The 18638-nt window shown below is 40.9% G+C and overlaps 1 protein-coding gene across 2 annotated transcripts in view; it reads right to left on the reverse strand.

Moving 5' to 3' along the window:
• Positions 1 to 15082, reverse strand: part of kcnt1a (potassium sodium-activated channel subfamily T member 1a) — a gene marked incomplete at its 3' end in the record, with an annotated part of 29895 nt that extends 14813 nt beyond the window's left edge. For both annotated transcript variants that reach the window (XM_083929509.1, XM_083929508.1), the window contains exons 1-12: positions 14970 to 15082; positions 7894 to 7973; positions 7655 to 7802; positions 6655 to 6702; positions 5964 to 6012; positions 5701 to 5760; positions 5305 to 5379; positions 4217 to 4300; positions 3691 to 3785; positions 1633 to 1813; positions 1386 to 1550; positions 1017 to 1153 (exon numbers count right to left, since the gene is read on the reverse strand). In XM_083929509.1, coding sequence (XP_083785635.1) covers positions 1017 to 1153; positions 1386 to 1550; positions 1633 to 1813; positions 3691 to 3785; positions 4217 to 4300; positions 5305 to 5379; positions 5701 to 5760; positions 5964 to 6012; positions 6655 to 6702; positions 7655 to 7802; positions 7894 to 7973; positions 14970 to 15067 — 1220 coding nt within the window. In that variant the 5' untranslated portion in view covers positions 15068 to 15082. The remainder of the gene's footprint in view (positions 1 to 1016; positions 1154 to 1385; positions 1551 to 1632; positions 1814 to 3690; positions 3786 to 4216; positions 4301 to 5304; positions 5380 to 5700; positions 5761 to 5963; positions 6013 to 6654; positions 6703 to 7654; positions 7803 to 7893; positions 7974 to 14969) is intronic.
• Between the last annotated feature and the right edge of the window lie 3556 nt (positions 15083 to 18638).

Genomic DNA, 18638 nt, shown 5'->3' on the forward strand with positions numbered 1-18638 from the left:
ATATGTGCTGTAATGTGGAGCTGTTATTGCATATGATTAACACAGCCAGGAGAGAGCTGAATGCAAATCAAGTGTGGGAGGATTTCAAACAGTGGCAGATGCAGGATCTAAGCATGACACACACACACACACACACACGCACACGCACACGCACACGCACGCACGCACGCACGCACGCACGCACGCACGCACGCACGCACGCACGCACGCACGCACGCACGCACACACACACACACACACACACACACACACACACACACACACACACACACACACACACACACACACACACACACACACACACACACACACACACACACACACACACACACAAAACACACACACACACACACCTAGTCCTCTACTTCTAATTTCCGTATCAAAAACCTGCCAAATGTTTACAGGGAAGTACTAACTAGTACACAGGGTACTGAAATGAATTTACAAGTTGACCATCAGCGCCGTTACCATATGTTCTGCTCCTGTCCTTCCATAGCTCTGGATTTTTGTGTCTGTTTTTGGATAACTTGTCGAGGCGGTGGGATTTCTAATCCGTATATCCTCCATCACTGCTCTCTTGTCGGTCCTCCCTGAGGCAACAGGTCTACCCAGATTCAAATGAGATTGTATTTCTTCCCCGGAACTTTATTGCAATTGTTTTCACTCATTTTTATTATCCTATCTGTCCCTTTTTTCTTGTTTTTTTTTCATAATTTGATAATAATAATCTGTATGGGTACACATAAAGGAATGTCCGTATATATCCATATGCATGCCTATATATTTGTATATATTTTGATATGATTCATAGGATTTTTTTCTTGAATTTACATCACTTGGTGCTTTTGGAAACAGTAAATGTCTAAATGTTAGTAGACACTGAGATATGTTTAACCTGATGGTGTTGCTAGTAGGCTTTATCCTCTGCAGACCATCAGTATCATGGTACTAAAAAAATATATTTTAGTGGTGTACCGAACAAAAGACAGACAGGCCGAAGTTCAAGCACCACTTACTTGGCTCTTAGCAGGTCCTGGTCTTTGAGGACAGACCCTTGCAGATAGATGACCCTTTGAGACCACAGAGGGATCTGCAGCACTCTCCGCACCTGGAGATCCATTTCACTTGGGCACAGGATCACCACATAGTAATCCTTTAAGATTGCACAAGAACAACTTTGTTATCCACTGTTGAAGGCATGAAAAACCACATGGAAGATATTATTGTCACAAAATCTAGCTACAAATTTCGTTATAGTTCTCAATTACTGTCTTGTCTGACTCAGAGGAGGTATTTTCCCTTTAAATAAGCTAAGAAACACCCCATGCAGATCATTATCACAATTCATATATGTACAAAACTGCATTATTGTCTGTTGTTTGTACCTGCAGTCTAGGATGGGCGTAGAATTCATTGAGAAAATCCATGAGCAGGTCTATCTTTAGTGCGCTTACACACAGCACTACATGTTTCTCTGTCTGTGCACGGTGGCGACTGTAATTCCCTCCAGACTTCTGTCTCTCCATCCACAGGTACATCAGCTCCTCAAACTGACACAGAACAAGTAAACTGAGAAAAACTCACAAATGAACATTGAGAAATCACCCAAGATTGTTTTCAGCATCTTCCTACCTGTAGAGGCAGCACCACCAGAGCCACACAGATCATGATGACCACCAGCAGCTGGGAGGGCCATATGCGGGGAGTGACGTCTCCAAAGCCCACGGTGGAGAAGGTGACGATGCAGAAGTAGAAGGAATTGAAGAGGGAGAGGTTTTTGCCTGCTCGCTCCAAGTGCTGGATTCCACATGTGCTGTGCAGAACACGTTACATAAACCATGTATACAAACAAACATAATGCCAGAATCTATGACTATCATGTTAACATAAAGCAGTCGGAGGCTATCTAATGAGTCAAAATTATAATGCAATATATAAATATGTAATACAGTTATTATGTATTAATCAATTCTTACCTTTCTGGCATTTTACACCAGGTGTTGAAACTCATCAATAATCAATTCTCATATTTCTGATAAAGGTTTGACCAATCATTTTATTCGGGCTGCATAAAATTATCTGTAGAGCTTCCTGCCTGTCATCCATCGCTCCGTTTCACTTTTGCTGCTCACGCTGCGTTCAAGTACCATGGGAAGTCCAAAGTTTCGGACCTCCAACTAGGCCAAGTGCACAGGAATGCCTGTCAAAGTGGAACCCCCTACCGGCGAATTCGGGGTAGGTCGATATCCCTCGAATTCAAAATTAGTAGGTTGCACTTTGACAGGCATTCCTGTGCACTTTGCCTAGGTGGAGGTCCTTCCCACAACGTCGGACTTCCCATTGCACTGGAACGAAGCATTCCTCTCTCACCCCACATGTCGGGGAGAAGGGAGCGTCAGAGGTAAGGCAGGGGGAAGAGGGTGAGACATGCAAGAAAGGTAAGAATTGCTTTAAAATGCATTAAAAAAACAAAAAAAAGATTTGGCTATAAAAATAGATTTCCCAACCCATACAACCACTAAGATTGTTTGTTTCTATCCTCTAATATGACCCACAGAAGCATATACAGCACCACCTCTAGTGGTGAAAGGGATCAACATCCTCATATTTATATGTAAGGGTATGTTGTGACACGGTTGCAGTTTGGTTAGGTTTAACTACTTTATTAGGTTTAAGTAAAGATCCCAGTTTGGGTTAAATTAAGTACATACGTATTTGATGTAGTTATGTAGCGTAATAAAGTCACATACATAACTTACATGTTAACTTCAGTTCAAATAAGTCATTATCTTTTGACTTGTGGTTTAAAACGCCAACCTCCGCCCTGCACAGACTTTGCTGCTCTTTATACTACCAAACCTTAACTTCCTCCTTTTTTTCCCGTCATAATTACGACGCCCACTAGAGGTCACGTAAATATCTGAATATGGCTCATAATAATCTGCTTGTACTAATGACTTGTGGTCATTTTTTGGGGGAGGACAGTCTCTTTCCCTTTATTGTGAAGGTCCAATTATTTACTCCTAATACTAATTTCAGGGAAAATATGACAAAAGTTCTGATATTTTTATATTAGTGAGTTAAACTTGTTGTGTTTAGTTTATCATCGATTTCCAGATTTTCTTTATTTTAAACCCAAATAAATATAAATTCATTATAAATATAAGATTTAACATTTTGTTCATGTTCAACTTACCTCGGGCTTGTTTACCATTTGGAATTAATTGGAAGTGTACAGACTGTTTAAACATGGTTTTCTCTTTAATTAGAACCAAATTAAACAATTCTTCCTTTCCATTAAACTTCCTAGTAAATTATTCGGAATTTATAGACCTGAAAATTAAAGTGTTACCAGCATTTCCTAATTTCCTCACAAAGTTGCTGTTGCTATTCACTATCATAGATATGTTGTATACCAGCATAGACCTGTCCCCGATGGAATATGTGCAAGTAATTTAATACAAAAGCCTGAATATAAATTTCCTCTTGAAGTGCTGATATAGATAAAACATTAGATAAAACACTTAATACAGGACCTATAGTACCACAGATGAACTCAACAATTAAATACTATTCTTGACTTCTAGCCCAGTTAATTTGAATACACACATAGAGAAGTTTTAATAAGAATGACAGAAGGAACTAACAAACAACAACAAAAACAAATCTGTAAAAAAAAAGCAGCCTCACCCAGTGAAGACCAGGCAGAGCAGGGTGCAGATGAGGATCAGGACCTGGTTGAACATGGCAGAGTTGGTCCTCTGGATTGCTCTGTGGACATCATTCTACCCGGAAACAACAGCACGCTTTAACGTTTGAAGCTAAAAACTCGACTCATACAAGAAATATATTGACTTGCATCGATTAAATGTTTTCTCTGACCATAGATGCATCACTTCTGTCAGGAGTCACTTACATCATTAGTTTAGATATTTATTGCAAATTGAGATGACATTATGCTCATGCTCTTGGATGCTTCCTGCTGCAGCGATACAGCTGAGCAGCAGCATGAAATACAGAACATGATGAAATGCAGCCGACGCTCTCCAGGGTGCAAACAGTCAGAACAGACGCAAAGCAGGAGAAGGATGTGCTGTTGTCGATATCAGCCGCAGTATGACTGAGCATAAAGTGTCTTGCCTTAACGAAGTAATCAAAATGTTGATTAAAAACAAGTCATTACCAGAAAACAATTAAGTTAATGCTTTTCACTCACGATCATGTTCTCCAAAGCACACTTGGCCAGCCAGCAGTTGAGAAATACGGGAATAAAGATGTTTCTTATCGAAGGCCAGAAGATCTGGAGAAAGTGAGACATTTCAACTCAGTGACAGATTCAAATTCATTCGGTTTCATTTCATTATTATCATTTTAAACTTCACAGCAATGGGACATTTTGTATACACTGTGGCTTAAATGCTTCAACTGTGAAAAACAACAGTCTGCTCTTATTATCTACATTTTAACGCTTAAAGTGATGCAATAATGTTGCACAGTCTGTTTTTTCTTTACAGCTGTTACGTGTGTTCAGATCTTTGTATCCATGCATTGAACGTATAAACCATGGATGTAGTCTCCATGATGTCACCCATAGGTTTCTGAAGAGCCATTATGAGGCTCAATATGGGTGGCTCCGGCCATTGCCTTGGCAGTGCCTGACACGGCTATTCCAAAAATGGGCAAAGAGGTGGACTGTGGGTGGAGCTGAGGAGGGCTGGAGGACAAGTTACCGAAGGACAGCACCCACCTGTTTCTCAGAGTGGCCACACCATTAATTATGCATGACTTAAAGCCTTGATATAATTTAAAAGGGGTGAGTCATATAAAATGTAATTGACACTGTGTCAGAGACTTCTCAGCTCTGGTTATTTTAGTTCGATGGCAGTGGAATCTTTCAGATGCCATTAGCAGCACACAGGGAGCAGCAGGTGGAGGCAAAAGATCGTCTGTTTCATTATGCTTTCAGGATATCGAGACAATTTCAGCAAATAAGAAAAAACAACCTATTTTTCATAGAAAGTTTTAAGCTTATGTTTCACCTGTAAAAAAAAAGTACAACTTGCTTTAACACCCGCTGTGGTGCAGAGTCTCTAGTTTCTAGCTATATAAATGTTTCCACCTCATTTTTCTGGGTCAATTAAACCGAGTCTGACTCTAAATAATTCTTATGTCTTGTGTCTTAAAGATACCAACCAGAGTGCTTACATAAATGTTGTTTAGACATTTCCTCTAAGTTAAAAGTATGTGGTTTTGTGAGACATAGGAAAGATGAGTATTTCGTTGTTGCCATGGTAAAAGTTTTACCGTAATGATGAAGGGAACTGTGTTGATCATCTCCAGAAGAAAGGACACCTGGAATATCTGCTCCCAAATGTTCCCCTAACATTCAAAAAAAAAAGCATGCACAGACTTAACACACAATAGACTATGAGTCACTGCAGAGATGCAGATCTTAATTGTAGTCTGTCACTTTCCATGACCACTTAATCCTTCACCTCAACCAGATCCTGTAATTACCGTCTATCCTTAATGTAGCCGTGACAAATGACTTGGTCTAATTACGACACTTATCGACTGTCAATCTCACAGACTGTAAGTGACTAATTGCACAGACTGTATTACTGACGTGCTTGAAGTCTGTGTATAATTGTGTGTGTGTGTGTGTGTGTGTGTGTGTGTGTGTGTGTGTGTGTGTTTTACCTTGTAGCTCAGATACATCAGTAGCATAGTCTCCAGGAAACTTATGATGGCTACAATCACCTGTGCGAACCAAAACAATGAAAAACGAACACGCTCATAAATTATTTACAACAGATATAAATCATCCCGAAAATGAAACCCACAGTATTTTCACAGTGTAGTAAAACATTTGATCATCTCAGTTCATATGCTTCAGGTTATTAGAGTTTGGTTTGTTAAAATACATTTTTATTTCCCTCTGCATATATTCTGTTGTGACTTACTTGAATTGCCCAGACGGGAACTTTTCTATCCACCCAGAAGATCAACTCCCTGTCAGACAACAGCAACTCTTTACTTCACAGTTAACATTAAATATCCTCTACATCAGTCAAGAAACGTATTATTATCTGTAAACCAGCAGGGAGAGAAAGGCCATGTCAAAACAAGACCTGTAGATGATCAAGCTGTCAATTATTATACCTTTTTAGATGGTATGAATAATGAATGTGATAACACTGTGCTTATGCCAGGATAAGTACTTCGGTTAGTGCAGAAAATAAGTGAAGATACCAAACAAAGAGCTGGAAGAGCAAACTTTCAGCACTTCTCATTTCTACATTTCGTGCCTCCTCGTCTCCTCCTGTGACCTGGAAATCAATCTCAGCACCTGGATGCCTCAATTCCTAAACTGCATCTCAAGGAGCGAGGAGTCTTTGCAGCACCTGTTACGTATAAAAGAGGCGTGACACAGCTGGAATATATACAAACTATAGCAGCTGCGCCACAGGTCGTATTGAATCGACTTCAAATGTTCGTACCGAAGACTCCTCTCTGGAGAGGAGGAGAAGAAAACGATTGAGACGTGCAAACTGAGAAATGAGAAGAGGGAATGTGTTGCTCTTACCAGAGGCTACATAGTCATGTTCTACTAATGTCGGCCCATTAACAGAAATCACACCTTCTGCTGCTTACCAGTTAATTTCTCTGTCCTGCACTGATCCGTTCCACTGGCAGTCAACGCTTCAGAATAATGAGGAATAAAAAGAGAATGAAAAATTAATGAATTTATCTGTACTGGCGCACTTTAAGCACTGTCTTTCATGAGATTTTATATCCATCAGTCTGTTAAATCTTCATCCTCTCCTGTCTGAAACTTAAAACAGAATGGCCTCTAACTTTTTTATGTCAAACAGAAATAAATGAAACTGAAATGCTCACTGTTGAACCAGTCGAAAAAGTTATATCCATTTATTTAAAGAAGGTAAGTTCTCATCTCATCACATCTTCAGCCTCTTATCCGGAGTCGGGTTGCAGGGGCAGCAGCTTTAGCAGGGGACCCCAAACTTCCCTTTCCCGGGCCACATTAACCAGCTCTAACTGGGGGATCCTGAGGCGTTCCCAGGCCAGTGTGGAGATATAATCTCTCCACCTGGTCCTGGGTCTTCCCCGAGGCCTCCTCCCAGCTGGACGTGCCTGGAACACGTCCCTAAGGAGGCACCCAGGGGGCATCCTTACTAGATGCCTGAACCACCACTCTACTCCGAGTTCCTCACGGATGGCTGAACTTCTCACCCTCTCTCTAAGGGAGACTCCAGCCACCTTCCTGAGGAAACCCATTTCGGCCGCTTGTACCCGCGACCTCGTTCTTTCGGTTATGACCCAGCTTTCATGGCCATAGGTGAGGGTAGGAATGAAGATTGACCGGTAGATCGAGAGCTTTGCCTTCCTCAGCTCTCTTTCGGTCACAACCGTGCGGTAGAGTGACTGCAACATCGCCCCCTCTGCTCCGATTCTCCGGCCAAACTCACGCTCCATCGTCCCCTCACTCGTGAACATGATCCCGAGGTACTTGAACTCCTTCACTTGGGGTAAGTTGCTTGTGTTTATTTAAATCATTTTATTGCAATGCTTTGTCCCTCTTTTAACAATCATTTGGACAGTTTGTTAGATCTTCTGTTGACAATGCACAAACCATTTGTTGTTGCCACTGGGAGCGCTTTGCTGTCCTGTGCTGTGACCGGCGCCGGCGCTCTGACCGGGGTTATCCGTCACCACTCGGATGATGTACAGCAGACAGGTGAGCAACTTCAGGGAGAAGTTGAACACACGAATCCGAAGGCCTAAAGGTGAGAGTGACCCATTTTAAAAAAAATCTTTAATCGACACAGCCAATCGAGGGATGTGAGAACATGACCAGCACCATCCACTTACTTGATCTTTGGTTTTTAATGAAGAAGAGCTTCAGGCGCTCCTTGAAGGTGTTTTCATTCACATAAAACTCCACCTGCACCCTGACAGTGATGAGAAGGAGAGGAACTGTCATTCAAGACTCACAAAGAGACAAGAGCAGATGTTTTGACAAGCAGGGGTTTTTTTTAAGGATGACATTTTACACAGCATGAACATTCACAATGTTGTTTTTCTAATCATCTGCCCGAAGAGAGTTTTGTAATTATCTGTCTCTGATTTTGTTCCCAGTTACGAGACGGGGTTACTGTAGGACACGCAGCGCAAACCCAAGGAGCCAAAGAGCAGCTGCTACAGTACGGAGAATCATTTAAAATTAAAATTAAAAGAGAAAATGATACGTCATTATTCTCACAGAACACAGGAGAGTCAGACCATAATTAAACGATAAAGGAAATGAAATATGGATATTGTGTAATAGAAACGTATCCACTCTAAAACCCACACCTAGTGAAGTGTGTAGTGTTTATATCTTTGTCCTTTTTTAACAATTTAACATTTAATTATGGTCTGATTGTTTTATTATTATTATTATATAGTTCTAATGTGTAATAATTATTTATTTGCTACTTTAATTGGATTTTCTAGTTTCCCTTTGACTTAATTCTGAGTAACATTGTCCTACTAAATAAAGGGGTAACGATGCAGTCCCCACCTGTCAATACTTCCTCACTATTTTTGCAAGTGTGAGTACTTACGGACAAAAGAAATCCTTGTTAATAATATACTGTGAAACAAGTGAAAACAAACATTCTTGTTGGAATAAAGAAAAACAGTGAAATAAGGTTTCCTTCATGTGTTTCTTGTTGTTGTCGATTTGCTGACTGTAGATGCAGCAAAACACATAACATCAATTCAATTCTGGGTCGGCAATCAGGAGTAACTTTCTTGTGGGTAAATAAATATTTCCCCTTTTCCCTATATTTTTAAACACATACATTAATTGCGACCTAACAGAACATGACAGGTGTTAATTTGTAAGACACAGGAAGAGGAGAGTCAGTCAGAGAGAATAAGCACAACTCATACGGTAGGTAGCTTGGCAACACACCGAAAATCTTTTCACAAACAGTTTTCACAGTAGTGCCTGCAGAAGAGAGTGCAGACAGGTAAAAAATAAAAAGACAGAGGGCAAGTATAATGGAGATTAAAATAATTTAGGGAGGCTGAAGGCTTGTGAGGCTGTGGTCCCTCTGCAGCAGTTATCCAAAGTTTCAGTTTGCGGCTGAAAGGTTCACAGTGGGAAGGGAAAGGCAGTGTGGGTTGTCGGATGCACAGACATCCTTTTGGGCATGCACAGCAAAAGCTATTTCAGGTCTGCGTGATGATAAAGCTACGCCGAACAGTGAATAAAACCCTCCGGAGATGAAACTGTGGAAAGCTGACAGAGAAATCCTCTGTGATGAGCTCTGAAAACAGCTGTCACATCTGGCCCGCAGCAGGACAGAGATCAGCTCTGGAGGTAAAGGCACTTCAACTGAGAGCTGGCTGTAAGGGTCCTACAGACTGCTCTCTGTCTGTCTCTGTGTCAAACACCCACACACACACACACACACACACACACACACACACACACACACACACACACACACACACACACACACACACACACAGCCACACACACTCACACACACACACACACATACACACACACACACATATAATGGTGCAAGTAATGGCCCTTAATCAGCTTCTGTTGAGCACACAATTACTAACAGAGGAGGTCTGACATTAGTCACACTGCGGTGTCACATTGGAGTCTCAGGCGATAAGGCACTCTGGGAGTAATTTAAAATGACTAATCCTGCAAAAGTTCTGCAAGTGTAATCATCGTGTAGCTCTGGAGTGGGTCTGCTTTTATCAAATCAATACACAATTGCTCTGAATAAAAAAAAAAAGTGAAAGCCCCCCATATTATACTCATCTTTAGGTTAACACTTACGTTTCTGCTAGAACATAATTACAAACTTTAATGTTCAAAATCACATTATTTTCCTAATAAGGTCTGTCTGGATGTACCTGTATGAAACGCTACATTTTAGCCCCTGTCTCTTTAAGCCCCAATCTTAAAAAAGCACAGTTTGCTCGGATTGGTCAGTGTTTCCGGGTCTTCTGTATCTTTCATATCTGCGCTCTTGGTGTCTCTGCACTCATTTAATCTGCAGTAGGACTGTAACAGCACTTTCTACCTATATACAGTATATATAGTATAGTTGTGACATCACAACCATCCAGAAGTCCTGACGGCTCATTTAAAGTCACAGTTTCTGAAAACGGGCTGAGTGCATTTCTCATTGGACTGAGTGCTGTGATACTATGATAAGACATAGAAATCTCACTTTTTATAATACGGTACTTTTTAAAAATCAAACTAGGTGGTTCAACTCACAAAAATAATTTTTGCTGAAACAATTGAATCACTTTGAATTAAAATAGAAAATTACTTAATAATGAACAATTTGCCCTTTTTTCAAGCAGAAATGATCTCACATGACCTCGCTTCAGCTTCTCATTTGTGAGGATTTGCTGCTTCTTTACGTCACAGTGAATATATTTGGGTAATATATTTTGGGCTTTTGGCAAAACAAGCAATGGGATGATAACTGTTAGTTGCAGCCCACATATAAAGCGCTTTATGTTAGAGCTGAAATTAGTAAGCGATAAGTCAACTGACAGTAGCAGTAGCAACTGTTTAAAAACATTTACTTTTTAATGTAATTTCTTGTCTTTTTTACGAGTATCTTCTGGTTTTATTGTGTCTTATTTGATAGTAAACTGAAAATCTTTTGGTTTTTACTATTGGTTGTAAAATAACCAGAGGGAAAACATCCCACAGGGATTTGAACAATTATGTTTTTTATCATTCTCTGACATTTTATAGACCAAACTATATTGACAATAAATGGCAGATTAATTGATAATGAAAATAACCCTTAGTGGTAGCCCTAATAAAAATGTTTTATATTAGAGCTTAAATAAGTAAAAACAAGAAAAGTTATCAAACTATTAAAAATTAAAATCACAGCTTGGGACTTTTTAGGTTTGAATATTGCAGATATTAGAAAAACACAAAACAGCCAACTTTGAAATTGGGAGAGGCATTTTTCACTTTCCACACACACCAAAAGATCAGACATTTAATTGAATATCTACTTTATATCACAGCAGTTGTGTCTATGAACAAAATAAATAACGGACTTTTCAGTGAACTAAATGAGTAGCAGACATTTCTGTGCATCTCAGCAGTTTTTGGGCGCGCTTGTCAAACTGGGCAGAGTGAGCGCACGTTGTCTGCTTCCTCCTTCCTTCATCTGCAAATGTATTGCATAATAGCAATTCATTTCAGTAGAAAAATAAGAATAACAACAACAACTTCTCATTATGAAGTACCCTCGCTTCCCATTGAGAGCATCCAGAACCAATCCACACTGACATTAGACATCATGCGCACTTATGAGGCAACATGTGGCCCTACCTCTGCCCGGCATCACTACCAAAGGGGTCCGACCTCCAAGTGCCCACGGACGAATTGACCCAGGTTGGGATGACGATCCTCGGATCCATTGTGCAGGACACCTGCAGCTGCGTCGAGCACTCAGTCTTAATCCCTACACTATAAGCTTCTTGACCAACACGCCTCCCAGCTCTAAAACGACACAGCACTAAATGTGTGATGAATTATAAAATAAAAAAATATATTAAAAAATCCGAACATGCCGAAGCATTACAATAAAATTCAAAGAGAAAGCAGTGTTGTATTAATTATTCATATGAGGTGCTTATTGTAGTATTTTTAGAAATGTATGCAACTCTGTCTCTCTCTCTTTCTGCCTGTCTCTCTTGCGCGGGCCTGTTGCCACAGCAACATTGCTATGACAGGAATAACCCCAAACGATGCTGTTGCAGCATGGTCCTCGACAGAAGCACTGCAGCTCAGATCTGTAAACACTCACTGTGACATACTGGAGAAATGTTCCAATCAGCTGCAGATAAACACTGATCCGTCAGTCTGTCAGTCTGATGTGCATCAGGCATTATGAGCTGCTGCAAGTCAGAATTTATTGCCATTAAGACATATTTCATTTGAAGCCTTTGTGACTTATAGCATGTATTTCTGTTTTTCTCTTCTGTCAAGAGAAAGCACCAAGAAGTGAGGAGGGGCTCTCTGTGCTCTGCTGATGTGGAGGTTTTAGCATCATTACGGACGGACAACAGCCACAGAAAGATAAGCTTCTTCCGTTTAGAGTTGAAAATAAGGACAAAAAGAACAATGTGGGAGGCTCTGCTCTCTTTCTGTCTCTCTCCTTTTTCTCTGTGTCCCTCCCACATTTTCTCTTAATTTGAAACGTCTGAAGTAGTAATTTATAGGTGACCTCCTCCACGAGTCTGTGCTTTTTTTTGAAAATACCGGAAGAGGCCACTCTACTTAAACACTCCTTCGCCCACACTGATGGCGCCACTCAACGCGGCTTTCCGAGTTACATGACAAGATTCTTATGCCTTACTCCTGCCCGTCAAATATGTGACATTTTCACTTGTGCAATATACATTTAGATATCTCGAGGTTTAGCTCAGAAAGACTTGTCGGAGTGTGAATAATGAAGACATTTAAAATGAGAAAATAAACGGGACAAAAGGTGACAGAAGGTACAGATGAAAGGATCAAAAAGGTGATTTAGTGGGCCTGAAAAACCATACACCACTTCCAATACGGCTGACAGTATTGTGTACATGCTTTTTCTTCTCATGCATGACTGCCTTTGAGAAAGGAAGCTCCGAGTGATGGATGATCCCTGGGAAGATGTGACCGGTGACATTTGGGAGTTCACAAACAGCTGCTGAACACAGGCTCCGGAGAATGACCACTGAAATCCGTCACCTCCGACAACACTATCTACCGGGCACAGAGGACGGGTTCATTTGCAGGAGGGAAAAGCAGAAAAATGATAATAACTGTCTAAATAGGAGCTGAAAATGTAGACGGCTTTATCGAGGAGAAAACAGTGGTTGTTGCAAGGACAGCTGGGGAAAGGTCACCTCTGAATGAAAGCCTTGGCAGAGCTTGATGTTTTTTCGTTGTCAAATAGACGTGTCAAATATTACAAACGGTGCTGCGGTCTCAGAGCTTTGGTGGTGCTGTATCATTACATAAATTATATTTGATCATCACTCTCCATCTGGCAGAACCCAAGCTTACATACATATCTTCAGGGATTTGCATTAAAGATATGTATTCATTCATTGATTTAAAAATGTATGTACTCCTTGAGATTATTAAATCTAGCATTCTCCAAAACCATGCAATGACAGAACAAAGAGACACATGTTTTGCCAATGCAAGTTATTTTATGACTCTCTCTGTTTCAGACTTTAGAAGCAGAAGCTATCTAAGAAATCTCAGGATGAAAACAAATAAAGCAGATCTTAGAAAAATAGCAGAGTGATCTTGTCTATCGAGCTTGGATGCTGCAGCAGGGAACAGAACTGAGGGTAAAAGAGGAGCCAGGTGAAAAAAGGTAGATAACAGAGGGACTGATGTTGTTTAAAATTCTTATTGTGATTTGGGTCACAATAACACATTTTGAGGCAGACTTCTCAAGCTTTTAAAGTTCTTGGGGGACTGTGATCAAACACACACCGAGCCTACTTGGAACAGAGACACTCTTCCTCTTTTTCAGCACCATGGACAGCACCCAAAACTCTGCCGTGTTCCTTGCTTTATTTGCTCTTTCATAACTCATACAATCCAACACACAAACACAGCTTCAACCAACTAACAGGGTTAGAGAGCACTTAAAACGCTACTTGTGTACTGTATGTTGTCGTGTATGCTAAAACTGGTAAAGATAAACAAGGTAAACACATGAACAATGGAGCTGATGCAACTTTAAAGAAAGACACTGCCACAAAGGTGGGTCAATGGGTTTAAATGCTTATTGGAGAATTTGTCAATAAGCACTTTCGATAAGTGAACATGACATGAGATGAAATAATCTGTGGCCAAAACAACTGCATTACAGAGGAAATGCTGACAAATGGCATCCCAAAAGAGGAACAGAAGCTTAAAGTGAAGAAAGATGAATATGATGGAAAAGTAGACATTCATTTTCTGTTGATTGACCAGTGACTCCAGAGTAGGGGTATCTTAATCTCTATAAAGAGATTCTAGGTAGGATTCTAGGACAAGATTAAGGTAGTGGAAGCAGTCTGGTTTCTGAGTCCGAGTAGTATTCACCAATCATATTTGAGCATGCTTTGATTGCATGCAGGTAAACAGTCCGTGTGGAGAGCAAAAGAGGCGAAACGCAGAACCCTATCATCTGATGCCGATTTATCTTTTCATTAGCTTTGTGATGTTATTTATCTGCATTTGTTTGTAGATATCTGTTTATAGAGATGATGTCTCTCAACACCAATTTGATTCTCGTGTCTCAAGTTGCTAATCAGACTGTAAACATTGACTGCCGCTCGGAAGAGGAAGTCCTGGTCCGGATATGAGCTGGTTACACAGGAAAAGCCTGAATTATTAGCCGTTGCCCCCAGAGGTTAAATTGCAATCAGACAGGTGCTTGATGGGTAATGAGATTGGGTGTACCTGTAACCCAGGGGGTAATAGAAATGATCTGGCTATTTGAACACAACAAAAACAAAAAATCCACTAAGAGAGTCAGCTGTAAAAACCTGAACATGTTAAGAGAACATGAAAACTAACAAGTGAGCAGAGACATTAGCTATAAGTCATGGATAAACAGGTGAAATAGTTTTTTAAAAATAGCTAAAAGTACTGAAAAAACGGTTGAAATGAATGGTGGTGTCATTGAAGGGCTGTTTGGGTACATGTGACAAAAAGTTCACTGGACTAATGGATTTAGCAGATAATCATGTCAGCTGTAAAGTTAACAGCAGTGCATATATCTGATAGGGAAACTCTGGTGTGTCTCAAAAACCTTCGACCATCACCAATAAAATAAAAATAAAATCTGATGTTTCTGTCTCTGACCGTGTCAAACATTTCTCCTCCCATCCACGCTGCCGCCTACCTGTCATCATTCTGGAAGCTCTGGTCCCCGAGCAGCAGGTCTCTGAAGCGGAAGCGGAGCGGCAGCGGAGGCACCTCCTCACTCTCCTGCTGCTCCATGGTGAGAGCTGAGATATCTAAGATAACCCCGCTGCTGTTGATGTTGGTCTGGAGTGGTGCTGCGGAGGAGGAGCTGGAGGAGGGAGAGGAGAAAAGTGAAGAAGCAGAAGGGAAATGAAGGGAGGAGAGGTGGAGAAGTGACACTTTAGGAAGCTGTCAGAGCAGGAAATGTTGAAAAGGAACAAGGAGGGAGAAGGAGAGGGTGCAAGGGAAAGAAACATGGGATGGAAGAGTGCAGGTGATGGACTATTACAGGAATGAAGATAAACTTGTACACACTGAGACAAACTGCTAGAAAGTATTTCAGCTCAGTTGATAAAAGCCTCCACACTGAGCTTTGGTGACTACCCATGTAATTAGCTGTCTCTTTACAGCTTGTTCTGTAATATGAGCTGTTCAAACAGCATCATCTGAACTCACACAGACAATAAAAAGTAGAACAAACCCAATGTTCATCTAAAGCACCATGAATACCATCTGCTTTGCTACAATGCAGATGCTGTGGCTGTACAGCATGCAAGTGAAGGTCACATATTGTTAGGCACAGTTGGATGATAGTAGAGTGAACAGCTTTAACAGCTCCTACTGTCCACGACTTTATGGTTTTAATTTGAACAGAAACATTTTTTTAAAGCTGATGCTGTTTGTATACATGTATTTCTCTAATGTGGAAATAAACACTTTTTGTTTCTTATGAAAAATCTGCTAAAGGTGCCAGAAATAAAGAGTTTACTGGTGCTTTATTTTTCTCATTCCACTTCAAGATAACTCTATTCCACTACATTTCAGTATTGTGCATTCAATCTCATTAAATATATCCAACAGCTATTGTTACTAGTTCCTCTTAAGAATACGATTTTACATTAAGAATTAACACGTCCTCACACCTAAACGAATGACTAGGACGATTGCCAATGACTCCCAAAACACCATATATGACTGTTCCTTTTGATGTTGTGAAACGGTTGAGATTTTTCTATGGCCACGAGAGGCTGCCGCCTAACATCCATCCATCTCCATCATCTTCAACCGCCTGTCCCTGACAGGGTCGCAGGGGGCTGAAGCCGATCCCAGATGACATTGGGCTTGAGGTGGGGTCCACCCTGGACAGGACGCCAGTCAATCACAGGGCACATAGAGACGAACAGAGACAGACAACCATTCACACCTAAGGGCAATTTTAGAGTCATCAATTAACCTAACACGTGCACGTATTTGGCCTGTGGGAGGAAGCTGGAGAACCCGGAGAGAACCCACGCAGACACGGGGACAACATGCAAACTCCACACAGAAGGATCCGAACCAGGAACCCTCTTGCTTTGTAACAACAAACCTAAACATGAGTCATAATAAGCTGCTTGCACAATCGACCCATAATACAGCTGTTTTTTTGTTGTTGACGACATATGATAGGATAATCTGGAATACAACACAGTGTTAAAGATTAAGCCCCTCGTCTGACATATTAACTTCTTGAACGTTTTCATTTAAGAGAGAAATTTCCAAAGAATAAACACTCATTTGTGTAGCAGAACTTCTTTTTGGAGGAGCCAGACCCCTATGCTGGGAACCACCAGACTAAAATATCTGTACTGCATATAAAAAAGTTCAAACGAGCGCCACTTCGACCAGATGGAACATTAAAATTCTGTTTACAAAATCTTGCATCAGCGTTAATAATCTAATAATGTAATATATAATAACTTAGTGCACATAGGGGCCATTTCTTTTTGCAGAATGAGTACTTTTCAATCCCGGACTCAGATTCATCTTAAAAACAATTCATAAAAACTGAAGGACAAAAAACATCTGATTAGATTGAGTGAAAAGCACAAGCTCTACTGCAGATGTTGAGTCACCTCTTCCACTTCTTATTCAATCACAGCCCGAGAGCCTGAGTTACACACAAAGAGAAGTATAGTAGGATGTTACCTTCGTGTGTGAAGGTGAACTGATGTCGGTCGGCTTGAAGGAACGACATGAACTCCAGAATCGAGTGAATGGGATGATTTCATATTTTAAGAGATATTAAAAGGTTCAGTTGCTGTCACTTTTTGCACATGACCTCCCTCCCTACTCATCACAGGGAGAACAGATGTATTTTATGACGCAAAGGATGTGTGAGTTGTGTGGTGTGAAATCTCGGTTGAGGATAGGTGCTGTTTTTCAGATCCCTAAAGAAGAAGAAGAAGCTGAATTGGCCCAATCTATAGAGGGAGTGCAGAAAAACTGTCCTCCGTCTCTCCATCTCTGCGTCCTCCATTTAGCTCGTCTAACTTATTGCATTAATGATGAAGCGTATATTTCCCATGTGGTTTGTGTGAAATTCATCCATCTAACTAAAGCAAACAAAGCCCAATGGCAAAGAGCACCAGTCTCATAAAACGCGCTGAGCTTACGGGTCATTTGAGGCATCCGAGTGCACGGAACACAGAACAAAACATGGAGAGTGAGATGTTTTATGGTTTGAGCTCGTGTGTCATTTAACAACACATCTGTTTGTCTTCTTTGGAGCTTTCAGTGCAGCCTACATTACATTTAACATTTAACACAACATGTAGCTTTTTACCCCAAAACATTACAACATAATTTAATGTGTTGATTACTAGTTGTAGCAATGCAATAGTATTTATTATCATTATACATAATATCCAGGATTTAATACTGAGAGCTTAGAGGAGAGCAAACCAATGAACAGCTGAATACACAACAGTGGTGACAGGAGGATGTATGGATGGAGCTCTGCAAAAAATAATATACAAACTATTTACACACTGCATCACAACTAACTAACAAAAAATATATTTGACACTTTTTTAATAGATTTTATTGAACAACTGTGATGCCTAATCATTCACTCATCTAATCCTACCTAAAGTTTGCCTCCTTACTTGTTCCCGTGTTGCTGCTCGTCTCTCTTACCGTGGCTTGTGGTCGTTCACGGTCCCATCATCGTGCACAAATGTCTGATTCACGTAACATTCGCTGCACATTTTGGCCGGAGATCCGGCGCTGCCGTCGGACTGGAGAGCTGCGGTGGTCGGCGTGGAGTCCCCCTTGACAAAGTCGTCTTCCTGGGTTAATTGCATCGGAGGGTGATCTGCCAATAAGGAGTGGACACCCGGAGAGAAAGACGCGCTCTTTTAAGCGCTCGGGTGAAGTCTCCCCTGTGTGCTGGGTGCCCTTCCTTCACCTATCCAGGTGCGTCTCTGAGATATGGAAGACTTTGGGTTTTTTTTTTCTGTCAGTCTACGCAGATTAAAGAGGCTGTGAGCAAAGTGGCCACTGGCTGATGAACTCTTCAAACAGACAAACTGAGGATGCAAATGATTTGTCATAAAAAAAAAAATCAGACTGAGAAAGTGTGAGGGGGAAATACCGTGGGAGATGGAGGGTACAGGTCTGCAGCAGTGAACATGACAGCTTTCCTTCCAGAGGTCTATCGGTACACCTAATGACATAACTGTTGAATTATCACCCGACTCTTGATGAGCAGAGAGAGATTAGCACCATCTGTCGGAGGCTCCGGGTCTCCTCAGCTCTCTGGAGTTTTAATAGGAACATTGGCATT

This window comes from Echiichthys vipera (assembly GCF_963691815.1).
Source record: "Echiichthys vipera genome assembly, chromosome: 16".
NCBI lineage: Eukaryota > Metazoa > Chordata > Actinopteri > Perciformes > Trachinidae > Echiichthys > Echiichthys vipera.